Source organism: Cryptomeria japonica, chromosome 2 (genome assembly GCF_030272615.1).
Source record: "Cryptomeria japonica chromosome 2, Sugi_1.0, whole genome shotgun sequence".
Lineage (NCBI taxonomy): Eukaryota > Viridiplantae > Streptophyta > Pinopsida > Cupressales > Cupressaceae > Cryptomeria > Cryptomeria japonica.
This window is the reverse complement of record NC_081406.1, coordinates 45,965,966-45,992,486: the sequence shown is the minus strand read 5'-3', so window position 1 is coordinate 45,992,486 and position 26,521 is coordinate 45,965,966. Positions and strand designations below refer to the sequence as shown.

The 26,521-nt window shown below is 39.2% G+C and overlaps 1 protein-coding gene across 5 annotated transcripts in view; it reads left to right on the top strand.

Annotated features, from left to right (window-relative positions):
* Window positions 1-26,521, top strand: part of LOC131075027 (probable 3-hydroxyisobutyrate dehydrogenase, mitochondrial) — a 158,358-nt gene that overhangs the window by 22,185 nt on the left and 109,652 nt on the right. For 4 of the 5 annotated variants that reach the window (XR_009362168.1, XM_058011809.2, XM_058011810.1 and 1 more), the window contains 3 exons: window positions 22,737-22,819; window positions 23,379-23,474; window positions 26,280-26,422. Coding sequence is in view for 4 of the 5 variants with exons in the window: in XM_058011809.2 (XP_057867792.1) it covers window positions 22,737-22,819; window positions 23,379-23,474; window positions 26,280-26,422 (322 nt within the window). In the remaining variant the exon portion in view is untranslated. The remainder of the gene's footprint in view (window positions 1-22,736; window positions 22,820-23,378; window positions 23,475-26,279; window positions 26,423-26,521) is intronic. The other variant, XM_058011811.2, reaches the window with a different exon arrangement.

Genomic DNA, 26,521 nt, shown 5'->3' with positions numbered 1-26,521 from the left:
TCATATCACCATGAACAAAGGGGAGACGATCAACGCCTACTTCATGCGGATATCAGTTCTAAAAGATGAACTTGCAACTCTGGACTACGAGATCCGAGGCAAAGAACTAACACTCATTGCTTTAGATGGGTTGCCTAGTGGATGGAGCACATTCGTCCATGGTATCAGAGCCAGGTCCAGGCTAGGAGCCCCAAGCACACGAGAGGTGTGGCTTAAGGGGGGGTGTTGGTGTTGGAAATAAGCCACACCCGGACCGATGATGAACTGGTCCAAGAGGGGCCAGTAGCTCAGTGGTAGAGCACTCTAACAGCATATGGAAGGTCCTAGGTTCGAGTCCTAGCTGGTCCATGTCTCAACAGATAGTATGTCTTTGCCTCTTGAGGTGGTTTGGAGTTGGAGAAATGAAAAATCAAGCTCAAATCATGATTTTCGCTCCTGACCCTTCCAAAGGGTCCAGAGTGAAAATCTTCATGGACCTCATTGTCTTCCTTGTTAGGCCAAGTTCTGAGTGTCCAAGGCCTATTGGAGGAAGGATAGACATATTCTTGCCTTGAGGAATGATGGAAAGTAATAAAAGATGAAATATCAAGCCTAGAATGTGAAATTCGCTCCTGACCCTTCCAAAGGGTCCAGGGCGAAATTTCACCAAAACCACCTTTTTTCCAATTTTGTGTCAAGACAATTGCAAACTAAAGTGAATTGGGATGGAAGTGGTCCTTAGGAGTAACTTCAAGTTGCTAGGAATCATTGAAATTGAAGGAATTGAGCTTAAAACAAGATTTTCGCTCCTGACCCTTCCAAAGGGTCCAGAGCGAAAATCCTAAAATCTACCTATTCCTTTCACATTTGTGCCAAGTCAGGCCTAGACAAAGATGATAGAAGCCCTTGAGATTGCCCTTGAATGGATTTTTGTCTCAAAAAATGATGATTTTGGGCTAGAGGAAGAATTTCGCTCCTGACCCTTCCAAAGGGTCCAGGGCAAAATTCATTATAGGTCCTGTCCTGTTGATGTGTATTTTGTACACGACCTAACACAGAATAAAATACCTAGAGGTATCTTATCCTCTCTTGAATATAGCCTCCGAATGCTGAAGATGTCGCGAAAAGGATCAATCGGGATGACTTCAAGGTTCTTCGTTGTAGGATCTCTATGTGTGGATAAGCACCAGTGGTCGTTGTGTATGCTGTTTCTTCAAGGGGCCTTACGTACTTTCAGAGAAAGCTTGTTCGTATTACTCTCTTTTCAACTGCAGGATTTGCCTAACACTAACAAATTTCCAAAAAATGTCAAAAGATAAGGGTTTCAAGGAAGAGATACTTAAACTATTCCTAAGAATGACTCAATGAAGACTAGACTTGATAAGATTCTACCAATTTTAGTTTCGCCAAGAAATTACAACTCTACTGGAATTGATGCGATCTTCTAAGGGGATTCAATAGTTTTTCAAATCATCAAGGATATAGATACTATCATAGAGATACATATCAATACTTCCAGGAATGATTGAATTCTTAATCAATCTCAAGGTTTCCAGTTGACCACACAAGGCGTCCTTACAATCAGTAAGAAGCTAGTGGTTTGGAATGTGAATCTTACCAAAGATCAAGCACAACACTTAGTCTTTCAAACTTAAACTTAAATTCTATTTCAACTAAGAGTGATTCAAGAAGATAAACAATCATGAAGATAGCCACAAGTATTGCAATAAAACACCATAACTTCAATATTTTATTGATCTCAAGGCCAAATGGACAACAATTGTTTAAAATTCTTTCTTCACTACTCAATCTTGCTACACAATAACTTTCTTTTCTCTAAGCTCTCTCTCTTCTCTAACTTTTCTAACTGTTTTCCTTGAAATGAAATGAGTGAGGGTATATATAGCATCCTCAAATACAATGAATGGCCCAGATCAAAAGAAGATCAACGGCTGAGATTTTGACACCTAAACCCTAATTAGGGTTTGTTACAAAAAAGTCCCCATTTAGATAAACATCACCAATCCATAGCCAATAAAGAATTGGCACAAAAACCGAGGAGACATAGACCAATAAGAAGTAAGCTACCACCTCATCCTATAACAATTTTTCATCTAGAATGTTGTTCCCTTTCCTATGCTCTTTCTTAGCATATTCAATGAATTTGGACACAATTCCCTCAATCTCAGCAATGGGAATCTCAGGAAGATTCTTCATTCGTTCTTCCAAGTGAAGGACTTGATCAAAAGTAGTGAGAAGAGTTGTCTCCCATCCAGGTTCAAGTTCTTTGGTCTTCTCAATCAGGAACATAGTAGTGTACATCTGATCTCGTTGCTTATCTGTGATGATGTTCTCTTCTTTGCAAAAGATGACCTTGACTCTCTCCTCCAACTCTTGGATGTCCACATCTGTCTCAATCTCGATCCGCTTGTCAAGAATGGTACACAATACCTCAAACACCTTATCTTGAATTGGATGAATGATACCTTCAACTCGACTGCATCTGGTGTTGATGTCTTCAAAAAGGACCTCTTTCATCTGGAGCAGAGCTGACCACTATAGGAGGTTATGGGTTCCTCCATCCATTATCTTATCTTGTGCCAGAATTCGTCTTGGTGTTTGTCTTATCACTTGTAGGACAGGAATGATAACATCTCTAGTGTGAGTGAATGCAGCTACAGTTATTATTAGATTATGGATAATCTCAAGGACCTGGATAGCTCGATGAATTGTCTTCATCATTCTTGTTGTAAATTCAACGGCTACCGTGTGGGATTTATCAATCCAAGAGCTCATACGCTGAACCAAGCTCTTCACCCTTTCTGCCTCGCCTATTGATTCAAGAGGGAGTGCTTGTAAAGGAGACACTGCTGGATCCTGACGTCTCAAGGGCTGATTAAGGTGACTAAAATAGTTCCTCCAAGCACTGACCTCCCTTTCAAGCCTCTTATTCTTTTCCATTTCTTCTTTGAGTTTATCTTTAAGTGCTTCAAATGAATCAGTTGCTTCTTCCATCGCTTGTTCAGAGGTAAGGGAACCAAGCTCAAATGTTTCTAAGTCATACTCATCTGCAAGAATCTCATCCTCATATTTATCCACCACTGGTGTAGCTACCTGCACTTTCCTGGATCCTGTCTCATCTCTAATTACCTTAGACATCTTTGTGGCCTTCTTCTTCTCCATTACCTCATGAGAATTTCCTATAAGGCTTTCCAAGTCAAACACATCTTCTTCCTCTTCAACCACAACTAACCTTGTCAGTCTCTCTTTCAGCCAATTAGGAATGGCAGATCTTGTTTCCCTCACTTGTATTTCTTTAGGTAGTGGTCTATCTTCCCGGAAAGGAGATGTTGCTTCATCATCATTCTTTTCTTCGTGTTGCTCATTAGCATTAACTTGGGGAGATTGACTTGATGAATGTTGAGGTGTCTGTCCTTTCTCTTGCTTATCATTCTGTACCATGGATTCCATAGACTCATCAACTTCATATACTATCTGCCTCTGATCTTCCCCTTGACTCGCCTCCTTTTCATGCCTGGAAGATGTGCTTGGTGGGTGATCAGGGTTTGTTTTCTGCTTCTTCTTGGAAGGTTCTTTCTTCTCAGGTCCTTCTTTCCTCTTTGAGCCTTTGGAATGAGAAGTATTCTCACTCGCACTTGCTTCTCCTTCCTCTGGTCTTGCCTCCAAAGTAAATGTCATTGATACATTCTGCTCCTTCAACTTTTGATGCTGTACATCCACCCATTTGCGAGTGCAGGATAAAACGGGAGCCATCAAAGCCCTCAAGTCTAAAACCTCGGGTTCATTCCAATCTATCTTCACTTCTTTGTCCTCTTTCTCATAGGATGACTGGAGGTATCTACCATTATCCTGGGCCTGATCAGCTACTCTATAAACTTTGCATTTCCTGATGAGATCTAAGGGTAGCCTGGAATGCATCTTTCTTTTAACCTCCAAATCACCTGGGAGATTCATCCAAAAGTCCTCCACCTGAAACTCATGCTTGTACTTCCTGCCAACAGTCTCTTCCATATAACCATGAGGGTCAAAGTTTTCTCGCGAAGCAAAGGATGTGAATGAGTATAAAGATAATTCCTTCTCTGCATCTTCCGTGGCTTGAGTATTAGGACACACCTCAACTGAGTTCCCTAGTATGATGGGCACGGGAATCCCATTTCCATGCTTGTGTCTGGATGCCTTCGCATAAGCTGCCAACTGTCTAGTCACCTCAAGTAGCACTATCTTGTCTATTGGATATCTTGGCAACATGTAGGGAGGTGAAGGACACCCCTGAACTCTGATGTAGGTGAACTTTTGAAACTGGATGAACCATGCGCCATACTTCTTCACAAGCTCTTGTGCATCCAGAGATAGTCGATTGTGAATTCCTCCTTGCAATATCCTAGTAATGTTCATCGTGAAGGTGTCATTGACTAACTTGTAGTCACTTCTAGGCGGATGATGCAGATGAACATAAGAATCACAAACCCTTATTTCTCTGGGTCCTCTTCCAATCACTCCTCTGTGAGGTAGCCTTGCATATTCGAAACTCCTGGTCAAGGCATATATAACATATGAGCTCATGTGGAATGATTTGGTGGGTCTTAGCCTTCTTAACTGTACGTCCAAACAATTGCTAATGATTCTGGCCCAATGAAGCATTCCTTTTCCTTGGACTATCACTTGTATGAAGAAGAACATCCACTTTTCGAAGAAGAAGGCTTGAGAAGCACCTGTAACTCGATTGAGCAAAGTTATCAAGTCTCTGTATTCCTCCTGAAAGTCGATCCTATGTGGTGTATTGGGAATCTTGTTCAGACGAGGCCGACTTTTGAGCAACCAATTCTTATTAATGAAGTTCAAACAAGACTCAGGATCATCTTCATAGATTGACTTGCTCCTTCTAAGCTTTTGTAAATCATATCTTTATGGTCTGGAAGATGAAAAGCTTCGCTTATAGCTTCCTCTGAAAGGTAAGCTAAGATGTTCCTGTCTTTGGTTACGATCGTCCTTGATTGTGAGTCATAATGGCGGGCACACTCGATCATCAACTCATGACACTTGACAGCGGGAGGGAAACCTGCCGCCTTGATGATGCCACTCTCGATTATCCTCCTTGCAACAGGTGATGGCTTGCCAATGTAGGGGGCCTCTCGAAACTTCTTCACATTGAAGTTTCCTAAGTTGGTGTCTCCGATATTACTCCACTTGGACACGATCTTGGTCTCCAATTCGTCGCTCCTCTGATCTTCCTTGATGAGAGCCTGCCGACTAGTAGATCCTCCGGCTTTGGGGGTCATCATTTGATGCCTACACAAACAATTTAAGATTAGTCTTTAAGCGTCATACCTTAAAGCATAGCTTTTAAGAACTTCCAAGGGAATAATTCAAAACATTAATTTTGAAAATAACATGATAACTCAAGAATTATGAATTTTCAAATTATGAATGAAAATCAGATTGCACAAGACTTAGATTTTCAAAGGATTACCATGAGATCAAAATAAGCCTTGAATAGAAACTTCAAAAGGATTCTTCTCACCTTCTCCTTGAATGCTAACTATGAACCTTGAAAAATGAAGAAAGAAGATCAGACTTTGCTGGATGAGGATTGAATTGCTGGCCTTCTTGGATGAATTATGTCTTGACCAACCTTCAAAAGAATGTCACCTTCACTAGCCTCCAACACTTAGCAAATTCTGGAAATTTAGCCTCCAATCTGCTGGGATTTGCTCCTTTAATCTGCTTCTCAAAATTCGCATAAGAGGTAATGAATGAATGATTTGAATTTTGGAACAACACTCCTTCTTTATATAGGGCGCTCACCCTAATTTAGCATAAGGCCGACCTAGCAAATAAGCCTTAAAATAAAATAAAAACCACTAAAAAGGTGGCCGACTTGCTTGTAAAGGCAAGTAAATATGTTTTGAGTGCTCACCTTTATTTTTTTAAAAATTTTAAAATTAATTTCAATGCCTCCAAGGTAGATTTTTCAATTATTTCAAGGCCTAAAAATTAATTAATTAAATTGCAAATGCTTTAATTCATGCGAATTTAATTCAACCTCTCAAATGGCTTGAATTTGGCAAATTTGGCGAAATTTTTAGGAATATGGAGGTTTGATTGAGGTTTAATGAAGCTTCCTGATGACTTCGCCCTGGACCCTCTAGAAGGGTCAGGAGCAATTTTTTCAATTTGGTCCTGAATCTCTCATTTCTTGACTCCCAAAATCTCCTGGAAGGTGAGTTCACGCGTGCTTTGGCCTACTCCAAGTCTTGTATTCTGAATTTATATCGTTTTTCATGTAGGAATTAGGTGAAAATGTGAATTTCGCCCTGGACCCTTTGGAAGGGTCAGGAGCGATTTTTTCATTCTAGGCCAAAATTCACCTTAGCTTAATCATTAAACTCCTCCAAGGCAATCTCTAGGGTCCATCTCCTTCCATCATTGGGTTAGCTCACCAAAACTTTGAAGGAAAAATTGCATTTTAGGGAATTTCGCTCTGGACCCTCTGGAAGGGTCAGGAGCGAAATTTACAATTGGGCTCAAAATTCTCACTTTTGAAGGTCCAAAACTTCTTCAAGGCATTTCAAATAGGCTCTTCCATTGAACTCCAGGCTTAGTTTCATTCAAATTAGGAGGAAAAAGGTGATTTTAGGGTTTTTCACCTTGGACCCTCTGGAAGGGTCACGAGCGATTTTTCCTCCTTAGGCTCACTCCTTCATCAACTTCTATTGAATCTTTCACTCAAAGCTAGGCAATGTTCTTCCTCACTCATTCCACCCAAGTTTGGCTTGTTCTTGCAAGGTAAAATAGGGGTTTTTTAGATTTTCGCCCTGGACCCTCTAGAAGGGTCAGGAGTGATTTTTGAGTTTTAGGCTTATTCCTTCATGCTTTTTAACTTCAAATCACTTCTAAGGCATAGAACATCATGCCTTACTCCCCTTTAAGTCCTGAAAAGCGAAATCTTGTCTTAAATTTGCAAGAAAAAGGGAGAATTTAGAAATTTCGCCTTGGACCCTCTGGAAGGGTCAGGAGCGAATTTCTTCCTTGGCTTCAAAACTTGCATTTATGGTAATCCATTTCCACTCTAAGGCAATCCAAATGCCTTCTCACTCCCATGTCTAAGTTGGTTTATTCCAAAATTTGGAAGAAAGGATGACTTTGAGGATTTTCGCTATAGACCCTCTGGAAGGGTCAGGAGCGAAAATCTCTTCTAGGCTCAATTGCTTCATCTTTTCAACGTCAATCATCTTCAAAAGGCAAAAAAACACTCTTTCTCACACCCATCCAAGCCATAAAGACTAAGAAGTTGCTTTGACCTTGCAAGGAAATAGGTGCTTTTAAGGATTTCGCTCTGGACCCTCTGGAAGGGTCAGGAGCGAAATTCACCATTTGGCTCAATTCCTTCACTTTTTGATGATTTCTTGCAATCTCAATTCACTCCCAGGGGCAATTCTTTCAGTGTTTGACCTTATCCCATGCTTGGCTTAGCAAAATTTGATAGCAAAAGATGATCTTGAGGAAACTCGCTTTGGACCCTCTGGAAGGGTCAGGAGCGATTTTTGCAATCTTGACCAAAAATCTTCATCTTTTCACCTTAAAACTTCTTTGCTTAGTGGGATTTCATCTTTTATTGCCTTAAGAACAAGGTTTTCATGTCCAAGAAAGGTTAAAAATGAGTTTATAAGGAATTTCGCTCTAGACCCTTTGGAAGGGTCAGGAGCGAAATTGCCTTTCTTGGCTAAAATCTCCATCACTCAATGCTATCGAACACCTCTCAAAGCAAGATCATGTCCATTCCTCGTTTCAACATGCTTTGGGCATCAAAATTTGGTCAAGTAAGGAAGGAAATGAGGTCTAGGAGGATTTTCACTCTGGACCCTCTGGAAGGGTCAGGAGCGAAAATCATGATTTGGGCTTGATTCTTCCTTTTTCCAACTCAAAATCACCTAAAGAGGAAACTAAACAACATCCTTCACCCAATGGATAAGGTCTTAAGCCAAAACAAGGTTAAAAGAATAGGCTTGCTGTTAATTTAAACCCTAGGTATGATAATCAGATTTATCTTATTAAATTATGCCCTGGTTTGTATTAGATTTGTAGTAGTTTAGTGAACCGACATGCATTAAATTGTGCCCTAGATTGTAATCAGATTTGCAGAACTTAGTAAAACAACATAAATCAGAAATATGATAGAAGACAAACAAGCATACCCTGGGAAAACCTCCAAGGAGGAGAAACCCAGCATGAAAGACCCACAGGTCAGATTATATATTCTCCTCTAAATAACAGTACAATACTTAGCTCGAATCTGATCTTGACATATCAGATCTGTCCTTGTATGCTTCAATGACTTGCATCAAGATATGCTATGTCCCCTTGGACAATATTACACCAAACTGAATAATTTGCCCTCTTCCTTAGGTTCACACAGCAGAGCTAATTTGCATTCTGATTTAATTTGAACTTGATCATGTTGACTTGCAAAATGATCTTTATTTATATGCCTCTTTACTTTATTAAGGTCGGCCCTTTCTTGAAGTCGGCCTCCTTATATTTTAGGCGCTAGTGTTATTTGGTGCAATATTTAATTGATGTGTTTTTAGCGTGGTGTCATGTCCCCTTTCTAGAGTGGACATCGGAGACGGAGGAGTTGGCCTATCATTGGAGTCTCGTAGGCTAGCAGAGGTTGATTGGGACTCATTCAGTGCATATAGTGATTGGATTTTGGCTTTACAGGCAGTTTGGAGCCAGTTTGGAGCAGTTCCTAGATTTTAGGGGGTATCCCTAAATTTTAGGAGGTCGTGACAGTTGCCAGTCGTGAGGTTATTCATGACCTTTTAGATGGTTTCAGTTTCAAAGAGATTGGGCTTGTTTCCTAAATTTTAGGAACATCCCTAGATTTTAGGGATGAGACTACCAGTGAATCCTTGATTTCCGACTTCAGTCACAGACAGGTGACAGGATGATTTTAGGGTTTGTAATGTCAGTTGGGCATTTTGTGGCTATTTGGGTTATATTTTTAATATTTCCTAAGTTAGCGTTTAATAATTAAATAAGGCCAAGTTGTTAGCCATTTTGGAGTAATAAGGGGATTTTTGGTCTCATCTGGATGCGCATCCTATTGTGTGATAGCTCGTTGGAAAGATCTTGAAATTCTTTAAATCTTTCTCTTTGGTCTCAGGGCAATTCATGAAAGATCCCTGATGGATTTCTTTTACCAATCTGCTGTAATTTTTATTTATTTAAATTGATTTTTCCTGCTTATTAATATTTTCTTTCAGAAATAGACAGAAGTTGCAGAAGGGTTGAATTCTTTTTGTATTTTGATGATTTTTCAACAAGTAAATAATGAAGTACAAGTACATGAACAAAGTACTGAAAATGAAGTTCATATACAGCCAAAACAAATTCGATTCAAGGCCGATTTCTGAATATAAAATCAAATATTTGACCAGATGAAGATTTCCAATAATTTCAGGAAGATTACAATCAGGAATAATTCCAACCTGGATGCTGAAAGATTAACATAACTAGGAATGAAGTTGTGGCAAGATTCCAGCCCTCCAAGTGCTGCACGTGGGAAGGAAAGTGGCTGCCAGGTACAGCCGTACGGCTGCCAAGTACACCCAACTGGTTAGAAACCCCAAACCCCACGCTGAACTCTGTCAGAATTGCTGAACCTCCAGAAAGAATGCCGTACAATCTCCAAGATGCTAATAGCTGCAAACAAATCCAAACCACTGTATTGGGGGCTACGTCCCAAACAGGCAAGGCATTGGGGTTGGCGTCCCAGATGCTGAAAAGCTCTTCCAGAGCCAAATCTCAAATCCAAGATGTAAAATGTGTAAAAGATAATCATAGAATGAAGCTCCTATCCCCTTATAACCCCTCTCAATTGCAAATCGAACCCTAATTGTCTCCAAGTGGCGTGGTCTAGTGGAAATGTTATAATTTCTTATTTTAAAGTGGTCATGTTACTAGAAAATGACTTTTTTCCCCATAGACAGAAATCCGCTCACTGAATTGCCCTGAGACCAAAGAGAAAGATTTAAAGAATTTCAAGATCTTTCCAACGAGCTATCACACAATAGGATGCGCATCCAGATGAGACCAAAAATCCCCTTATTACTCCAAAATGGCTAACAACTTGGCCTTATTTAATTATTAAACACTAACTTAGGAAATATTAAAAATATAACCCAAATAGCCACAAAATGCCCAACTGACATTACAAACCCTAAAATCATCCTGTCACCTGTCTGTGACTGAAGTCGGAAATCAAGGATTCACTGGTAGTCTCATCCCTAAAATCTAGGGATGTTCCTAAAATTTAGGAAACAAGCCCAATCTCTTTGAAACTGAAACCATCTAAAAGGTCATGAATAACCTCACGACTGGCAACTGTCACGACCTCCTAAAATTTAGGGATACCCCCTAAAATCTAGGAACTGCTCCAAACTGGCTCCAAACTGCCTGTAAAGCCAAAATCCAATCACTATATGCACTGAATGAGTCCCAATCAACCTCTGCTAGCCTACGAGACTCCAATGATAGGCCAACTCCTCCGTCTCCGATGTCCACTCTAGAAAGGGGACATGACAAGCCTCCCCTCTCGGAGTTGCTTGCCCACAAGCAATTGAAACACCAATCCTCCACCATCCCAAATAAGACGTAAACAATTCATTGCATGTAACTGCTGCTCATCTCTGATATAAACAACATGCAATAACCCGGTCTGGAATGGCTCCTCAAAACGCTGAAGCACCTGTGCTATCAAATCAACACTGCCTGGGTCCCAAAGCGAAGCATAGCTCCCGTTGAATACCTCAAGTGAGCAATGGAAAACTATATCATCTCCATAGATCAAATATCCATAAATGCCAAGACCACTAGTGTGTCTATGATCACCAACATGCATAACATTCGTCATAATATCCAATGAATGCCAATCCATGGAAGACCCTCTGTGATTTGACCCCATCTGACACAAGTGACACACAACTGCCACACACTGTTGTTGATGTGCTGGAAGATCTAATGCCAACTCACTAGACAATATATAATACTGACTAAAATCATCACTGTCCAGGCTGGCATCTAAAAATATGTAATCACCAACCAACAATGAAACAATCACCCTGTCTAGAGAATCAGGTGAAACTGCCACATCAACTGGCTCAAAGTACTCACTAGGAGTAACATCACATAACTCATCCACGTCAGCTATCTGATGACAATCAACCTGTGGATCAATTGTCATCCCACTCTGCTCGATAAACTGAGATGGATAGTGGGTAAACTCTAGCTCCATCCTCATGATATTCCGAACATACCGTCCAAGTGTCAACAACCACTGTACACCCACGACTACATCTATACATTTGAAGTGAAGCAACCCATGTAGGATCCACGAAAGAAAGGTACTACACATGTCTATACCATGATCCCACACAAACCACTTGTAGGACATAAACTGCTCCTGCTGCTCTCCTCTGATATAAGTGCCATATAATCTTAATATCTGGAGCAACATGCTATAATCCCTATAAGATGCTGTATCAAATGAATCAACACCTGGATCCCAAATAAAACTAAATCCACATCCATCTGTCATGAAGAGACAATGATAGTAAGAGGCATCGTCGATACCGTGTCTCTCTATAGCCACTGTGAAACCATAAATACCACCAATCTTCAATGTTGAAATGGACCCATCAATAAGACAATTTCCAACAAGCAAAGTGTGATGGAAACCTCTCCAAAACCTTTGATCAGCGGCTGCAACTTGCCCAATTTCTCCACAAGTTAGTATGTCTTCATTGGAGGATGCCAAATAAATATATTGTTTAGCCATGCACCAAATATAGTCTCTTACACGCTGATCTTCATAGCCCACTATCACATCTAAGAAAACTGAGTCACCAATTAATAAGTACATCGCTGCCCTATCATATGAAAGAAGTGACAAGTCCACAAATGAATAGTAGATGTTTTTGTTCTGCAACATGGATAAACCTTCAGTGGCTGGTCCACTATGAATGCCACCTAACAACTCATAAACTTCACACCTAGTCTTCCCAACTTGAATGTTCTCAATGCAAGGTTTCAAATTTGACTCATTAGATGAAGGAAAATTGCTGATCAAACTCAGAAAATCAAACTGATTTCTATTTCCATTCAATATATCTTCGCTGTCCTTTTCTTCCCTTGGAAGAAATAAAGATCTAATGGATGATTCTCTTTGTATCCTTGCGTCATCTAACCGATTGTGACGCTCTTTGACTCTTTGGAGGTGGTGTCTTGCTTGGGCAGCAAGCGTTTTTGCTTGGGCAGCTCTATGTAACCAATCTTCGTTCAACTTTTGGCAATGTTTTATATCAGCTGCCCCAAAGTACACAAAATCAGACTTATGGTGAGTTGTATTATTTGCATCAGCATAACCCATGCTTGTACCATAAGCACCCGCAAATGTAGAATACAAATCTCTATTCTCTTCATGACCAAAGGCTGTCATATCTTGAGGAAGATAAGTTACGTCACTGCTGTTATGGACTTCAGAATTATGATCATACTGTGGTGACAAATCTTTGGATTCACTACACACCATTAAATTTCGACTTTCCTCATGGTCTTCCCAATTGAGAAGAGGAAGTAGTGTGACAAATGAATCCAAACTTACGCTGTCCATTTCAACCTCATGTTCTTCATCAATTGCTGATTCAAAATCAGTCTTTGGGCAATCTGAAAACTCATCAAACCTCTCATGAATGTCTTGTGTATTGCTTGAAGTTACAAACTCTTCCTTCACATCTTCCACCAAAAATGATGGGACAGCGTTGTAACCAACCAAAGAGGCACCAATTGGATCTACATGTCTCTCAAAATCTTCAAATAGTTTCCTACCAATCTCACTGGTAAACATCATATCTGCTCCTCTTCCTTTGATTCCCTTGCTCTCAATTGACTCTTGTTTTGTTCTTGGTTGATGACGTGGACTTGAAAACATCAAGTCATCTTCAACTGGTACACCCATGAATTGTGTGAAGGAAAGGTGGTCACGTATCTTTTTAGGAAGAGAGCAATACTTATCATAGTTGTTCATAACTATATCATTGAATGTCTTGGCAGGAGACCTTCTCCTTGTACTTGTTGAAGGAGTTGTACCCTTAGACTGTTTGGAACTCCTTGAAGGTGTTTGTTCAAATTCTTTTCCTGCTTGTTTATTTCTAAACAACCCTGTCATGATGTCCAATTTGATTTTCAACCAAACTAAACTCAAATCTGAATTAGAACTCTTGATCTTCACCCAACAGGCTGGCAAGATCAAAGCTCTGATACCACTGAAAGATCCCTGATGGATGTCTTTTACCAATCTGCTGTAATTTTTATTTATTTAAATTGATTTTTCCTGCTTATTAATATTTTCTTTCAGAAATAGACAGAAGTTGCAGAAGGGTTGAATTCTTTTTGTATTTTGATGATTTTTCAACAAGTAAATAATGAAGTACAAGTACATGAACAAAGTACTGAAAATGAAGTTCATATACAGCCAAAACAAATTCGATTCAAGGCAGATTTCTGAATATAAAATCAAATATTTGACCAGATGAAGATTTCCAATAATTTCAGGAAGATTACAATCAGGAATAATTCCAACCTGGATGCTGAAAGATTAACATAACTAGGAATGAAGTTGTGGCAAGATTCCAGCCCTCCAAGTGCTGCACGTGGGAAGGAAAGTGGCTGCCAGGTACAGCCGTACGGCTGCCGAGTACACCCAACTGGTTAGAAACCCCAAACCCCACGCTGAACTCTGTCAGAATTGCTGAACCTCCAGAAAGAATGCCGTACAATCTCCAAGATGCTAATAGCTGCAAACAAATCCAAACCACTGTATTAGGGGCTACGTCCCAAACAGGCAAGGCATTGGGGTTGGCGTCCCAGATGCTGAAAAGCTCTTCCAGAGCCAAATCTCAAATCCAAGATGTAAAATGTGTAAAAGATAATCATAGAATGAAGCTCCTATCCCCTTATAACCCCTCTCAATTGCAAATCGAACCCTAATTGTCTCCAAGTGGCGTGGTCTAGTGGAAATGTTATAATTTCTTATTTTAAAGTGGTCATGTTACTAGAAAATGACCTTTTTCCCCATAGACAGAAATCCGCTCACTGAATTGCCCTGAGACCAAAGAGAAAGATTTAAAGAATTTCAAGATCTTTCCAACGAGCTATCACACAATAGGATGCGCATCCAGATGAGACCAAAAATCCCCTTATTACTCCAAAATGGCTAACAACTTGGCCTTATTTAATTATTAAACGCTAACTTAGGAAATATTGAAAATATAACCCAAATAGCCACAAAATGCCCAACTGACATTACAAACCCTAAAATCATCCTGTCACCTGTCTGTGACTGAAGTCGGAAATCAAGGATTCACTGGTAGTCTCATCCCTAAAATCTAGGGATGTTCCTAAAATTTAGGAAACAAGCCCAATCTCTTTGAAACTGAAACCATCTAAAAGGTCATGAATAACCTCACGACTGGCAACTGTCATGACCTCCTAAAATTTAGGGATACCCCCTAAAATCTAGGAACTGCTCCAAACTGGCTCCAAACTGCCTGTAAAGCCAAAATCCAATCACTATATGCACTGAATGAGTCCCAATCAACCTCTGCTAGCCTACGAGACTCCAATGATAGGCCAACTCCTCCGTCTCCGATGTCCACTCTAGAAAGGGGACATGACAATTCTGTGAGCGGATTTCTGTCTATGGGGAAAAAGGTCATTTTCTAGTAACATGACCACTTTAAAATAAGAAATTATAACATTTCCACTAGACCACGCCACTTGGAGACAATTAGGGTTCGATTTGCAATTGAGAGGGGTTATAAGGGGATAGGAGCTTCATTCTATGATTATCTTTTACACATTTTACATCTTGGATTTGAGATTTGGCTCTGGAAGAGCTTTTCAGCATCTGGGACGCCAACCCCAATGCCTTGCCTGTTTGGGACGTAGCCCCCAATACAGTGGTTTGGATTTGTTTGCAGCTATTAGCATCTTGGAGATTGCACGGCATTCTTTCTGGAGGTTCAGCAATTCTGACAGAGTTCAGCGTGGGGTTTGGGGTTTCTAACCAGTTGGGTGTACTTGGCAACCATACGGCTGTACCTGGCAGCCACTTTCCTTCCCACGTGCAGCACTTGGAGGGCTGGAATCTTGCCACAATTTCATTCCTAGTTATGTTACTCTTTCAGCATCCAGGTTGGAATTATTCCTGATTGTAATCTTCCTGAAATTATTGGAAATCTTCATCTGGTCAAATATTTGATCTTATATTCAGAAATCTGCCTTGAATCGAATTTGTTTTGGCTGTATATGAACTTCATTTTCAGTACTTTGTTCATGTACTTGTACTTCATTATTTACTTGTTGAAAAATCATCAAAATACAAAAAGAATTCAACCCTTCTGCAACTTCTGTCTATTTCTGAAAGAAAATATTAATAAGCAGGAAAAATCAATTTAAATAAATAAAAATTATAGCAGATTGGTAAAAGAGATCCATCAGGGATCTTTCACGTGGATTGAGGATGGGGCCACATTAGGGTAGGACCCGGTCCTAAAGGAGTTCGGATGTTGCCTTAAGGCAATCCGAACCCCTATACCCTAGTTACAATCAACACTTGCAAGGAATTTCGCTCTGGACCGTCTGGAAGGGTCAGGAGCGAAAATCACCTTCTTGGCTAAAATCTCCATTTTCATCACTTCTAAACACGCCTAAGGGTTCCAACATGCTCATTCTTCCTTTCATCATGCCTTTAACACTTCAATTCAACCAAACCAAGCAAGAAATACCTCCTATAAAGTTTTTCGCCCTGGACCCTCTAGAAGGGTTAGGAGCGAATTCCTCAATTTAGGCTCAATTCAATCATCATTTCAAGTTGATTTTACCTCTTAGGAAAAAGACACTACTCCTCCTTCATCCATGCCAAGCTTGACTAGATTTTTGCAAAAAATAGAAGGATTTGAAAATTTTCGCCCTGGACCCTTTGGAAGGGTCAGGAGCGAATTCCCTCTTTTGGGCAAAATCTTTCATTTCTTCATGACTTCCAAACATACCTAAGGGCTTCATCTTGCTCATTCTTCCTTTCATGATGCCTTAGGCTCCTCAATTTGATCAAACAAGGCAATAAATGTCTCCTATAAAGATTTTCGCCCTGGACCCTCTGGAAGGATCAGGAGCGAAAATTAGGTTTTAAGCAAAATCCTTCATTCTTCAAAGTTGAAACTTCTTCAGGAGGCAAAAGGGAGTTGTTCTTGTTTCACTCATGCCCAAAACTTGACCTTTTTCATTGCAAGATGAGAGCTATTCAAAATTTCGCTCAGGACCCTCTGGAAGGGTCAGGAGCGAAAATTACCTTCCTTGTCCAAAATTCTTCATTTTGCATGCTTCCAAATCTTCAAATGTATCAAATGATGTCCAATCTTCATTCCAAGAGACCCTGCACATAAAAAATTAGCCAAAATTAGTGACAAAAAAGCTCAAATAAGATTTTCGCTCTGGACCCTCTGGAAGGGTTTGGAGCGAAATTTTCATTCCAGGCTAAACTGCTCAGTCTTTAAGTTTCAAACCATTTCACAAGGCAAGGTTAGATCATTTTCAAGGCCAGGAACCAGATTGCAAGTCAACTCAAAGCAAGAAATTGTATTTAGGATGAAATTCGCTCTGGACCCTTTGGAAGGGTCAGGAGCGAAAATCCTCTTTCAGGCATCATCTTGCTCTCCAAAATCGATCAAATCCCTCTCTAGGCAAGAACACATAAATTCATCTTCAAACATGTCAAAACTTAGCCAAAATTGTGAAGGAAATCCAGTTTACAAAGATTTTCGCTCTGGACCCTTTGGAAGGGTCAGGAGCGAAAATCAAGCTTTTAGCTTAATTCTTGACCTTTTAAACTCCAAATTTCCCTAAGAGGTAAGCAAAGGCCTTCATGCATCCCCATCAAAATCCTGCCTTTCATCAAGCGAAAATGAGAGTTTTTCAAAATTTCGCTCTGGACCCTTTGGAAGGGTCAGGAGTGAAAATTAGGTTTCCAGGCTAGATATTACCTTGATTCACTTCATTCTCCCTTTAACTTAACCAAATCAACTCCCTTTCTTCACTGACTATGCTTAGCTGACTCAGACTCAGAAACAAACAGGACCTTACCAAGAAAAACCTCTTTCAATCCTACCTGACATGAGACCTATTCACCCTGCCCCTGACCTAACCAACTTGACTCCCTTGAAAGCCATGTTTCATTCTGGCGATCTTGAAGTCTCAGGCAGATGACTAACAACCTCCTAAACTAGACTAGACTTAGCCTTGAAAGAAACCCTAAAACGAGCTTCTAAGGTTTAGCCCTAATCTAGCCAGCCCAGGCAGACCACTCACTGACTCAAAACCCAAAAAGTAGAGAGAAAACAAGCAAAGAGAAAACAAAACCCTAAGGCAAAAAGAGGGGGTCCCCATTATAATGGGGCGATGTGTGAAATGGTCACAACATGTCCCTGGCCATGATTTTTAGCGAAATTCTCTTTTCTAGTCACTTTGAGGTCAAGCAAAATGTTGCAAGCATGGGAGAGGGATCCAAGGATAAGAGTCCAAGTAAACAAAGTGAAAAGAATGGAATTGAATGAGGATAAACAAGCAAATCATGAAATTTGCCCCTGACCCTTCCAGAGGGTCCAGGGCGAAATTGTGCAAAACCTATCTTTTCCCTCAAATTTATGCCAAGTCTAGTGTGGGTCAAGATTAGAGGTGTCCTTAGGCATGTCCTTGAATTGTCAAGAGTCATCAAATATGAAGAAATGAGCTCAAAACAAGAAATTCGCTCCTGACCCTTCCAAAGGGTCCAAAGCGAAAAACACTAAAACCATCCTTTTCTCCAAATTATGTGCTAAGTCAGGCCTAGACTAGGGTGAGAGAAGCTATTTGGAATGCCTTGGAAAGATGTTTATCCACCAAAGATGCAAATTTTGAGCTAAAATTGGAATTTCGCTCCTGACCCTTCCAAAGGGTCCAGAGCGAAATTCTGGGATAGGTCCTGTCCCTGGCTAGTTTTTTGAGCGAGTTCTCCTTTTTGGGCCTTGTGAAGATCAAACCAATGTTGCCAAGCTGAGAAGTGGATTCAATATGAGGGAGTCCAGATGAAGTGAAGTGAAGAAAGTGAAATTTATTGAAGGAAAACAAGCAAAGAGAGAAATTCGCTCCTGACCCTTCCAAAGGGTCCAGGGTGAAATTCTCCAAATCAACCATTTTCCCCTTGAGTGAAGCTAAAGTATTGATACCTATGGCATGGTTGAGTCTGGAGTGAGACATTCTTGCCTTGTAGGGTGAATTGAGGTAAAGGAAGTGTAAAATAAAGCCTAAAGAAGGAATTTCGCTCTTGACCCTTCCAAAGGGTCCAGAGCGAAATTCTCATTATCACCTAATTTGCCCATGTGAGAAGCTAAAAGGATGGATCCCTAGACTTTGTTGGACTAAAACAAGCATATGCTCACCTTCCGAAGGATTTTGGAGTGAAAAATGGGGTAATTGAGGCCTAATCAAGAAAATCGCTCCTGACCCTTCCAAAGGGTCCAGGGCAAAATCCTTAGGGAAGCCTATTCTTCACCTTGTTTGGGCCAGGCAAAGTGCTGGTTGTGAGGTAATGTTGAAAAGACGTCTAAATTGGCCAGGAATGCAAATTTCGCTCCTGACCCTTCCAGAAGGGTCCAGGGCGAAATTCTTATAGGGCTCGTCTCTGGGAAGGATTTTGAGCAAACTTTATTTTGATGTCTTCTTGTTGATGATTTAAGGTAGAAAATGCTATGTTGAAATGAATTTGTTATATGTCCTTAATCATCTTTTGGTTTGTTTTGTAGATGAAAGAAGACCAGGCCAGGACATGGACGACCTTCTCCAGTCCAGCATCATCAAGGACGACCTCTTCTAGTCTAGCATCATCAAGAACGATCTTTTCCAGTCTAGCATCATCAAGGACGACCTTTTCCAGTCCAACATCATCAAGGACGACCTTCTCCAGTCCAGCATCATCAAGGACGACCTTTTCTAGTCCAGCATCATCAAGGACGACCTTCTCCAGTCCAGCATCATCAAGGACCACCTTCTCCAGTCCAGCATCATCGAGGACGACCACTTCCAGCCCAGCATCATCAAGGACGACCTTCTCTAGCCCAGCATCATCAAGGACGACCTTCTCCAGTCTAGCATCATCCATCCATCCATCCATCCTGCACATCAAAGACAAAGGAGATTAAAGCAAGGGTTCGTTGAAGAAGCAGACAGTTTCAGAAGAGTTAATTAAAGTTAGCTTCTCAGCATCATCAAATTGAATATCTACCAAGGTGCAAGTGTCAGACAAGGTGGCATCCCAATCATCACTCCTCCAGTCAGATTGGTCCATCTCAGCGGGTCCGGATTCAATGTACTTGACTCATCAAAGATGACACTAACTTCGATGTACCTACCTCGGTTATCCATTGGTCGAATATTCCAAAGAAGACATGTGTCCAAATAATGCAATTATTTCATTGGCTAGAATTGAGTTTGTTGTAACAAACCCTAATTAGGGTTTTCATTGTAAAATCTTGGCCATTGATCTCAAATTGATCTGAGCCATTGAATTGTATTGAGAGCGCTATATAAGCCCTAGCTCCTCATTTGTAAAGGCTAATAGTTAGTCAATAGTTGATAGTGGGTGAATAGTTAGCTAATAGTGAATAGTCAACTGATAGAATAGCAATTAGAGTAAATTAGGAAGACAAGGCAAGAAATTGTTGCCAGTGATTGTAAACAAACTCCATTTTCATTGAAGTTATGGTGAAGTGTGTTGTTTCGTTGCAATATGCATGGTCTCTTCTTGAATCTTCATTTTAGATGATAGATAATTAAATTGAATGAAAGTTGTTGAATGCACCTGTGTGGAATCCGTCTGATTCATACCACTAGCCTCTTACTGATTGTAAGTGTGCCCTGCGTAGTCAACTGACATAAAATGAGCTTAATCTTAAGTCGTTACATGTCTGTTGTTTGTGCATTATCTTGAATGGTGATCAGTGTCTGATGGTGTATGATTTGAACGTATTGGAAGCATCCCTTAGAAGATCTCATTGAGTTGGTATCAGATTGTTCAAGCCTGATGCTGAGACCCAGCCCAGTAGGACTCCACCTAGTCATTCATCCATCTTCTCATATACTAGGTAGTAGAGTAGACTTCCTGAACCCTGCATCTTTTACCATTTGTTTGTCTTCCAATTAGTAAATAGGACTTGTAAGTCCAGCAAATCAAACGTTCAGGTCATCGAGTGTAAGTCCCCTTGTGATTCCAGCAAATCACATCATACCATGAAGAGCTTATCCATGAGTAGAGATCCTACATACAAGAACCTTGGAGTTGCCTCGACTGATCCTTCAGTGAAATCTTCAGCAGTCGGGAAACTTTATTCAAGAGAGGATAAGGTACCCTTAGGTATTTTATTCTGTGTGTGCATGTGCATAAAAAACACATCAACATTACCATCATGATATCTTGTTGAATTCATTTGTTTAACAATTTCATTTTAATGTAGATTTATTGATCTTTGATTTAACAAAAGTTGGCATTTATTGGTGTTACTTTATTAAATCTGTGTAGATAGTTGTGCTTAATTGTGCTTGAATTGTCTATCTTGCTTTACCTGAAAATCTTGTTGGTCTTGATTGTTGAGTTTGGGACTTGTGTTTGGGGCAAAAACATAGTCTGATTGGTAATTTACATTTAATGCAAAACCTCCATTGAAATCTTGTATAATGTGCATACTTGTAAATTTGATGTTTTTAGGTTCTGTTAAATGTCAAAGAACTTCCCCTTATGATTTGAAGAACAATACACATTTCATTTTGTGTTGTTTGAAAGAGACAAATGAAAATGCTAGCAATACCTCTTTCATCAATTCCCCATTAAGAAAGATACCTCTTACATCCATCTGATGGACCTTCCAACTAAATTGTGCAAATAGATAAAATATCATCCTAATAGTTTTTATATTTTTTGGAGCGGCAGTTATGCCCTTATAATCAATGCCTATTGTTGGAGTTGTTTGATTGTTCCATTTTCTAGGGAGGTCCTTAGAGTTTTTCTATTGTAGTTTACTAAAACCTTCAACTGTTTGAGTTTTAGCCTCTTGTATATTGTTATTGTAGCTTTACTAATCTCACATTGACTAGTGTAGCCAATGTAATCACTTAGGTGCTACCAAAGAAACGGGACTCGAAGTCGGCTCGGACTCAGCAAGGCCGAATCGACTTGGGAGTCAAAACTCGGCTCAAACTTGGCAAAGTGAAAAACTCAAGAAATTTAGAGATTTTTAAAGATTTAAAGCTTGTTTCATGCACCCTTTATTAAATACACCTTAAAGACACAATAACATCATCAAATAGGAGCTAATTTGATTACATACACAAGTATACATCAATCACATAAGCATAAACGCAAATTGTAGCTGAAGGAAATAACAAACATAGATATATAAATATTGTCAAATGTATACAATCTTACAAAACTCATGGAATAAAAAATCCATGTCATCATATGATCAAATGAGATGCAAACTCTTCCTTTCCAACTCTTGATGCACCAAATGAAAGTATATGTTGTTATATGGAATTGGAGCCTAAATAGACTCTGGGTTTAAAATTTCCCTACTTTTATTGATGCAATTTCCCCCCTAATTTTATGACGGGGGTTTGGGGGCAGTGCCCCCAAGTTGGGGTCAACTCACCTTTCTCCTCCTATTTTGCCAAATGAAGGAAATGAAGTTCACTTTTAGGCTCAAAGCATAATATAAACAACAAAAAATCAATTCAAAACATATTAGAAGTTGTGTTTATTTTTAACTTAAAGTTACATGCCGTTAGCTGAGTTTGGGAGTCAGGACTTGCCAAACTCGGCGATTTTGGGCGATTTTTTGACCCAAACTCGTCCGAGTCCAAGTCTGAGCCCACTGGACTCGGCGAGCATGACTCGATTCAGTAATCGCCCAAACTCGGCGATTTTGGGCGATTCCTGTTTCTCTGGGTGCTACATTTAATGCCCTTGAGGGTCATGGTTTTACCAACCTCTTATCTTATTCACTGGTTTGTGCATGTGTTAATTTGTTTGCTTTCTTAAATCTACTTGGTCATGAGCATTTTATTAAATTGCGCAATGCTCTTACTAGTAAAATATCTTATCTATGTCCATAGTGGTGTCTAATGTAAAGGTAGAACCAAGATTTTGATGGCCTACAAGCCATTTTCATAGCCACGATCCTGTGTGTCCATTCAGCTACTACAACTGCTAGGTCTGCCATTATAGAAGAATTTGAATTGTGCCATTTTAAATTAATTGAATGAAGCAGATCTAGTGTCATAGAAGTTATTGTAGATGCATTTTTAATTAATTAGTTGTTCTATGATGCAAGATGCCATCAATGCAATAGGTCGATCTGAATTGCAAAAGGTGTTACAGATTTGTGTAGGTTTTTTGAGTGCTTATTTTCCCTTTTTATATATGTACAAGTTTCTGTTTCATTTGGTGGGTTGCTTATTGCTGTTTCCAGTCAACTTCTATGACTGTTAGGTATTTTTTAGGGTTGCAATGTCTTAGAACTTCTATGACCCTCTATGGTTGTTTTGCACTTTGTTCAGCTTACTAAATAGATTCTTCTTATGTGATGCAGATAACTGGGGAGCTCCTGTGATGCTAGATGCACCAGTATCTGGGGGGGTCCTTGGTGCAGAGGCCAGGACACTTACATTTATGGTATGTTTCTTTTGTTTGAATGTTGATTGAGTAAATCTGATGTAAATAAATTGAGTAACATAGAAAAAAAAGAATTTTGTTCTCATAATTTATAAATCAAGGGGAGACTCATCTTTGCAGTCATGTTGAAACTTAAGAGTAAATGAGACCATAGATGTACATAAAAGGGAAACTTTGATACAATTGAATCAAAACACATGAGTTAATATTGCACTAATCTTTCTATATGGTTATGGTCATAGTGGGTGCATACCTGCTGTAAGCAGCACTGTGGTGATTGAATACTCTCCAGAAGCTAGTTTTCTCTTTCATATTTTATGGTTGGCTTTTGACATGGATGGACGTGTCTTACTTCATCAAGAAAATTTTCTCTTTATAGATATCAGATGGCCCTCCGTTTGACATTGTAGTTTTTCATAGGCATGCCTACATTGACATCTAGTTTCTTACCATGGAAAGGCACAGTTAGACTATTACAGCGTTTTATTGAACCTTGGAAATCTTAAATTTGCTTCCTGAATTTGGATTGCACCTTTTTCTTATAATGGGTAATTTCCAGGTAGGAGGTCCACATCATGCTTTTCTTGCAGCACAACCATTGCTGAATGCCATGGGAAAACAAAGTATTTACTGTGGAAAATCTGGAAATGGTGCTGTATGTATTCTTCATGTCTCAATTTCTTCGTCATAGCTGTGTGTTTTTAAGAATTGGGTATTTTGTTTTAAAATTTTTGTATGAAAATATTGTTTTTGCAGTTTTGGATGCATAATTGAAACTCAATGTGCATAATAATCAAAATTGGATGAAGCGGAAATACCTCTCAAGTAAAAATGCTATCTTTTTTAATATTAGGATTAAAGCCTAATAGTATATTGGATGGTCACAGATAGCACTTTCCAGTATTAGCCAATGCTTGTATGCATGTTATCCATGCAAAACAAAAAAAATGCCTGTTCTGTTAAAGATAACAGAGATTGCTTGCTGCAGCTTTAGTGCTTTTAAAGTTTTAAGTAGGCCTTAATGTACTTTTTTCTTTGCTTTGTAGTAATACTAATATCCGATCATTTGCTCTCTGAGTTTCACTCATGTTCTATGGATTAGATGGTATAAGATATTTTTTAATAATTATTCTTAATTCTTCATGAATAGATTGAATAGACAATTTTCTATGTTGTACCATGTACAGGAATTTTCCAAAAAGAACACCTTAAGAATTCTTATCTTTTTGCTTCTTTTGAGCATACTTTAGAACTGCTAGTATATTTTCCTTTTTTAAATGTGTTTATTATTTTCTATTTTTGATTTGTAAACCCCCCATTGTGGGGTGTCCTTAAGTTTAGTCCTAGATGCCAGGACCAAGGTTATCTTTTTTGTCAAATTCATCTTGGATTTATGCTGGTCTTGCCTATTGGGGTATGCCACACACCTACATTGATGTGGTAATTTTTAAACAATTTTGGGAATATGGTAGCCCCAAAGTTTTACCACTTTAGCTCATCCCTTTTGACAAACATTTAAAGCATGCTACTTCTTTTAACTTCCAAGTTTATTGCCTTGTCACATTCAGAAAATAATTTGCATTTTGTGTATTCTTGTATAGCATTGTTGCATTTCAGACAACTTTATTAATCAAACAATCTTATTTTTTTTATTTAAGCTTTTTTTTTTGGAATATCCCTTGCTGTTGTAGGGCTAAAAAATGCAAGGAATATTGTCAAACAATTGGCTGTCACCCTGCTGTTCTAACTCTCAGTCTGTATAACCTGCGTGTTATGCGGTTTCTAGACTGCTGTATAACTTGTGTGTTATGCTGTTTTGACTGTCACAAAGTTTCAGACTTGTTTTGGAAGCATTAACCACAAAGTTTCATCAAATGTGACTTGCAAACAACTACTAAACAACAGCATAAACCTCTAGGACAATTGTGCAACTTGTTTTTTTGTGTTTTTCAATGCAATTACTTAAATTTGAATTCAAAATCACACACCTACAGCTGACTGGAATTTTATCAAACAGTTGGCATGAAACCATAAGACAATGTGCAAATGATATGGAACCTTATCACTCCTTTATTAATGAGACAATTGGTTCATAGCAATGGCCAAACTAATGCCAAAACACTTAGCAACTTAACAATGATTTTTTTCAGAATGTCTGAAGACACATGGCAGCCATTGATGTATGCATACAACTGAAAATTACAAGGAAATATTGATGCCAAATGAACCTGGTATAAATCGCCCTAGCCTGAGATTGAAGAAGCAAGCAATATCTTGGTTTTTGGAGCCTCCCTTGAGCCAAATCGACCTATTCTTCAAATCGCCACTGCTGCTGATTGAATGGCTGATAATAATTAATTTCCAGCACTAAGGTCTCCTTCTAATCACTGAATATTATCACTGATCTTCTCCAACAACAGCACTATCATCATATGATGGATTCGATGCTTGAGTGAGGTGATATCAGCAAAATCATAGGAATGTGAGAGGAAGTTCGAATTGCTTCAGAACTGATTATACACCTGTAACTTCCTTAATTCACCTTCAAATGCCTCAAGGATGACTCACCTAATGTCCACAATAAAAATCGATGCAATTAGGAGACACAATGAAGATGGCTGACTACACCACAAATCGTCTATCATGAAGATGCACAAAAAACTCAATGAGCACAATGTGAAGGACTGAAATTATCCTCCACTCTCAGCTTCAACCCCTCGGAGGATCTCTCACCACCTCAGTTATGCAAATCATAGGGAGGTTTCGTTCCCAATGACTAAGTATTCAGAAACCCTTGGCTCCACAAGTCTACACAAGAGAAGAGGTCAAATAACCAACAATGCACCAATCCTCTCTATTTATTCTTTTCCTCCAACCGATTTGTCTCCTTCTAGAAGATTCTCCTCTCATAATATTTAATTACACTTTATTATTATTATTACTCATTATTAATTTAATTGCACTTTTAAATATTATTACATTATAATTAAAGTGCACACGTGACATCATACGTGTAATCTCCTTATCTCACCATAGAATCCTGTAGACATGAATGTGAAGCCATAAGCTGCTGCCAAAACGACCCCCGTATCAATTTCCTTGGCCTACGACAGTCAAATGATAGGCCAACCTCGTGAATGTCTGCGAACTAAGGAGAAGGGGACATTGCATTTTTTTTTTGAAGTGGACATTTTTAATGTGCAACGGCAAACTCATTCTCCACCTCTTTCATAAATTTTGCTATATTTCTAGTTAGAATGATGTATTTGAATGTTTTTTGCACTTTTTTAACTAATTTGTTTTTCTGTAGAATCTGCTGGACAGTGTAAGAATTCATTTTATTGTTGTGATATCTAAGAGAGGGAAAACATTCAGCATTCATCATCTGAGTTGATTGTCATCCTTAAATTTTTTTCAAGCTCTGATACTTTTATAGTATTAACATGGCCCTTTACTCCAGGCAGCAAAGATCTGCAATAATCTAGCCATGGCAATCAGTATGGCTGGTATATCTGAAGCTCTTGCCCTTGGGCAACATCTTGGCATTAGTGCATCAATCCTAACTAAAATATTTAATTCTTCAAGTGCTCGTTGTTGGAGCAGGTATGTTATCTAATTTGATACCTTTATTGAGTTTTATGATCATATATTATTTCTGTCACAATTAGAGTGATTTTGGGGCTCAACCTCATTTCAGCTGAG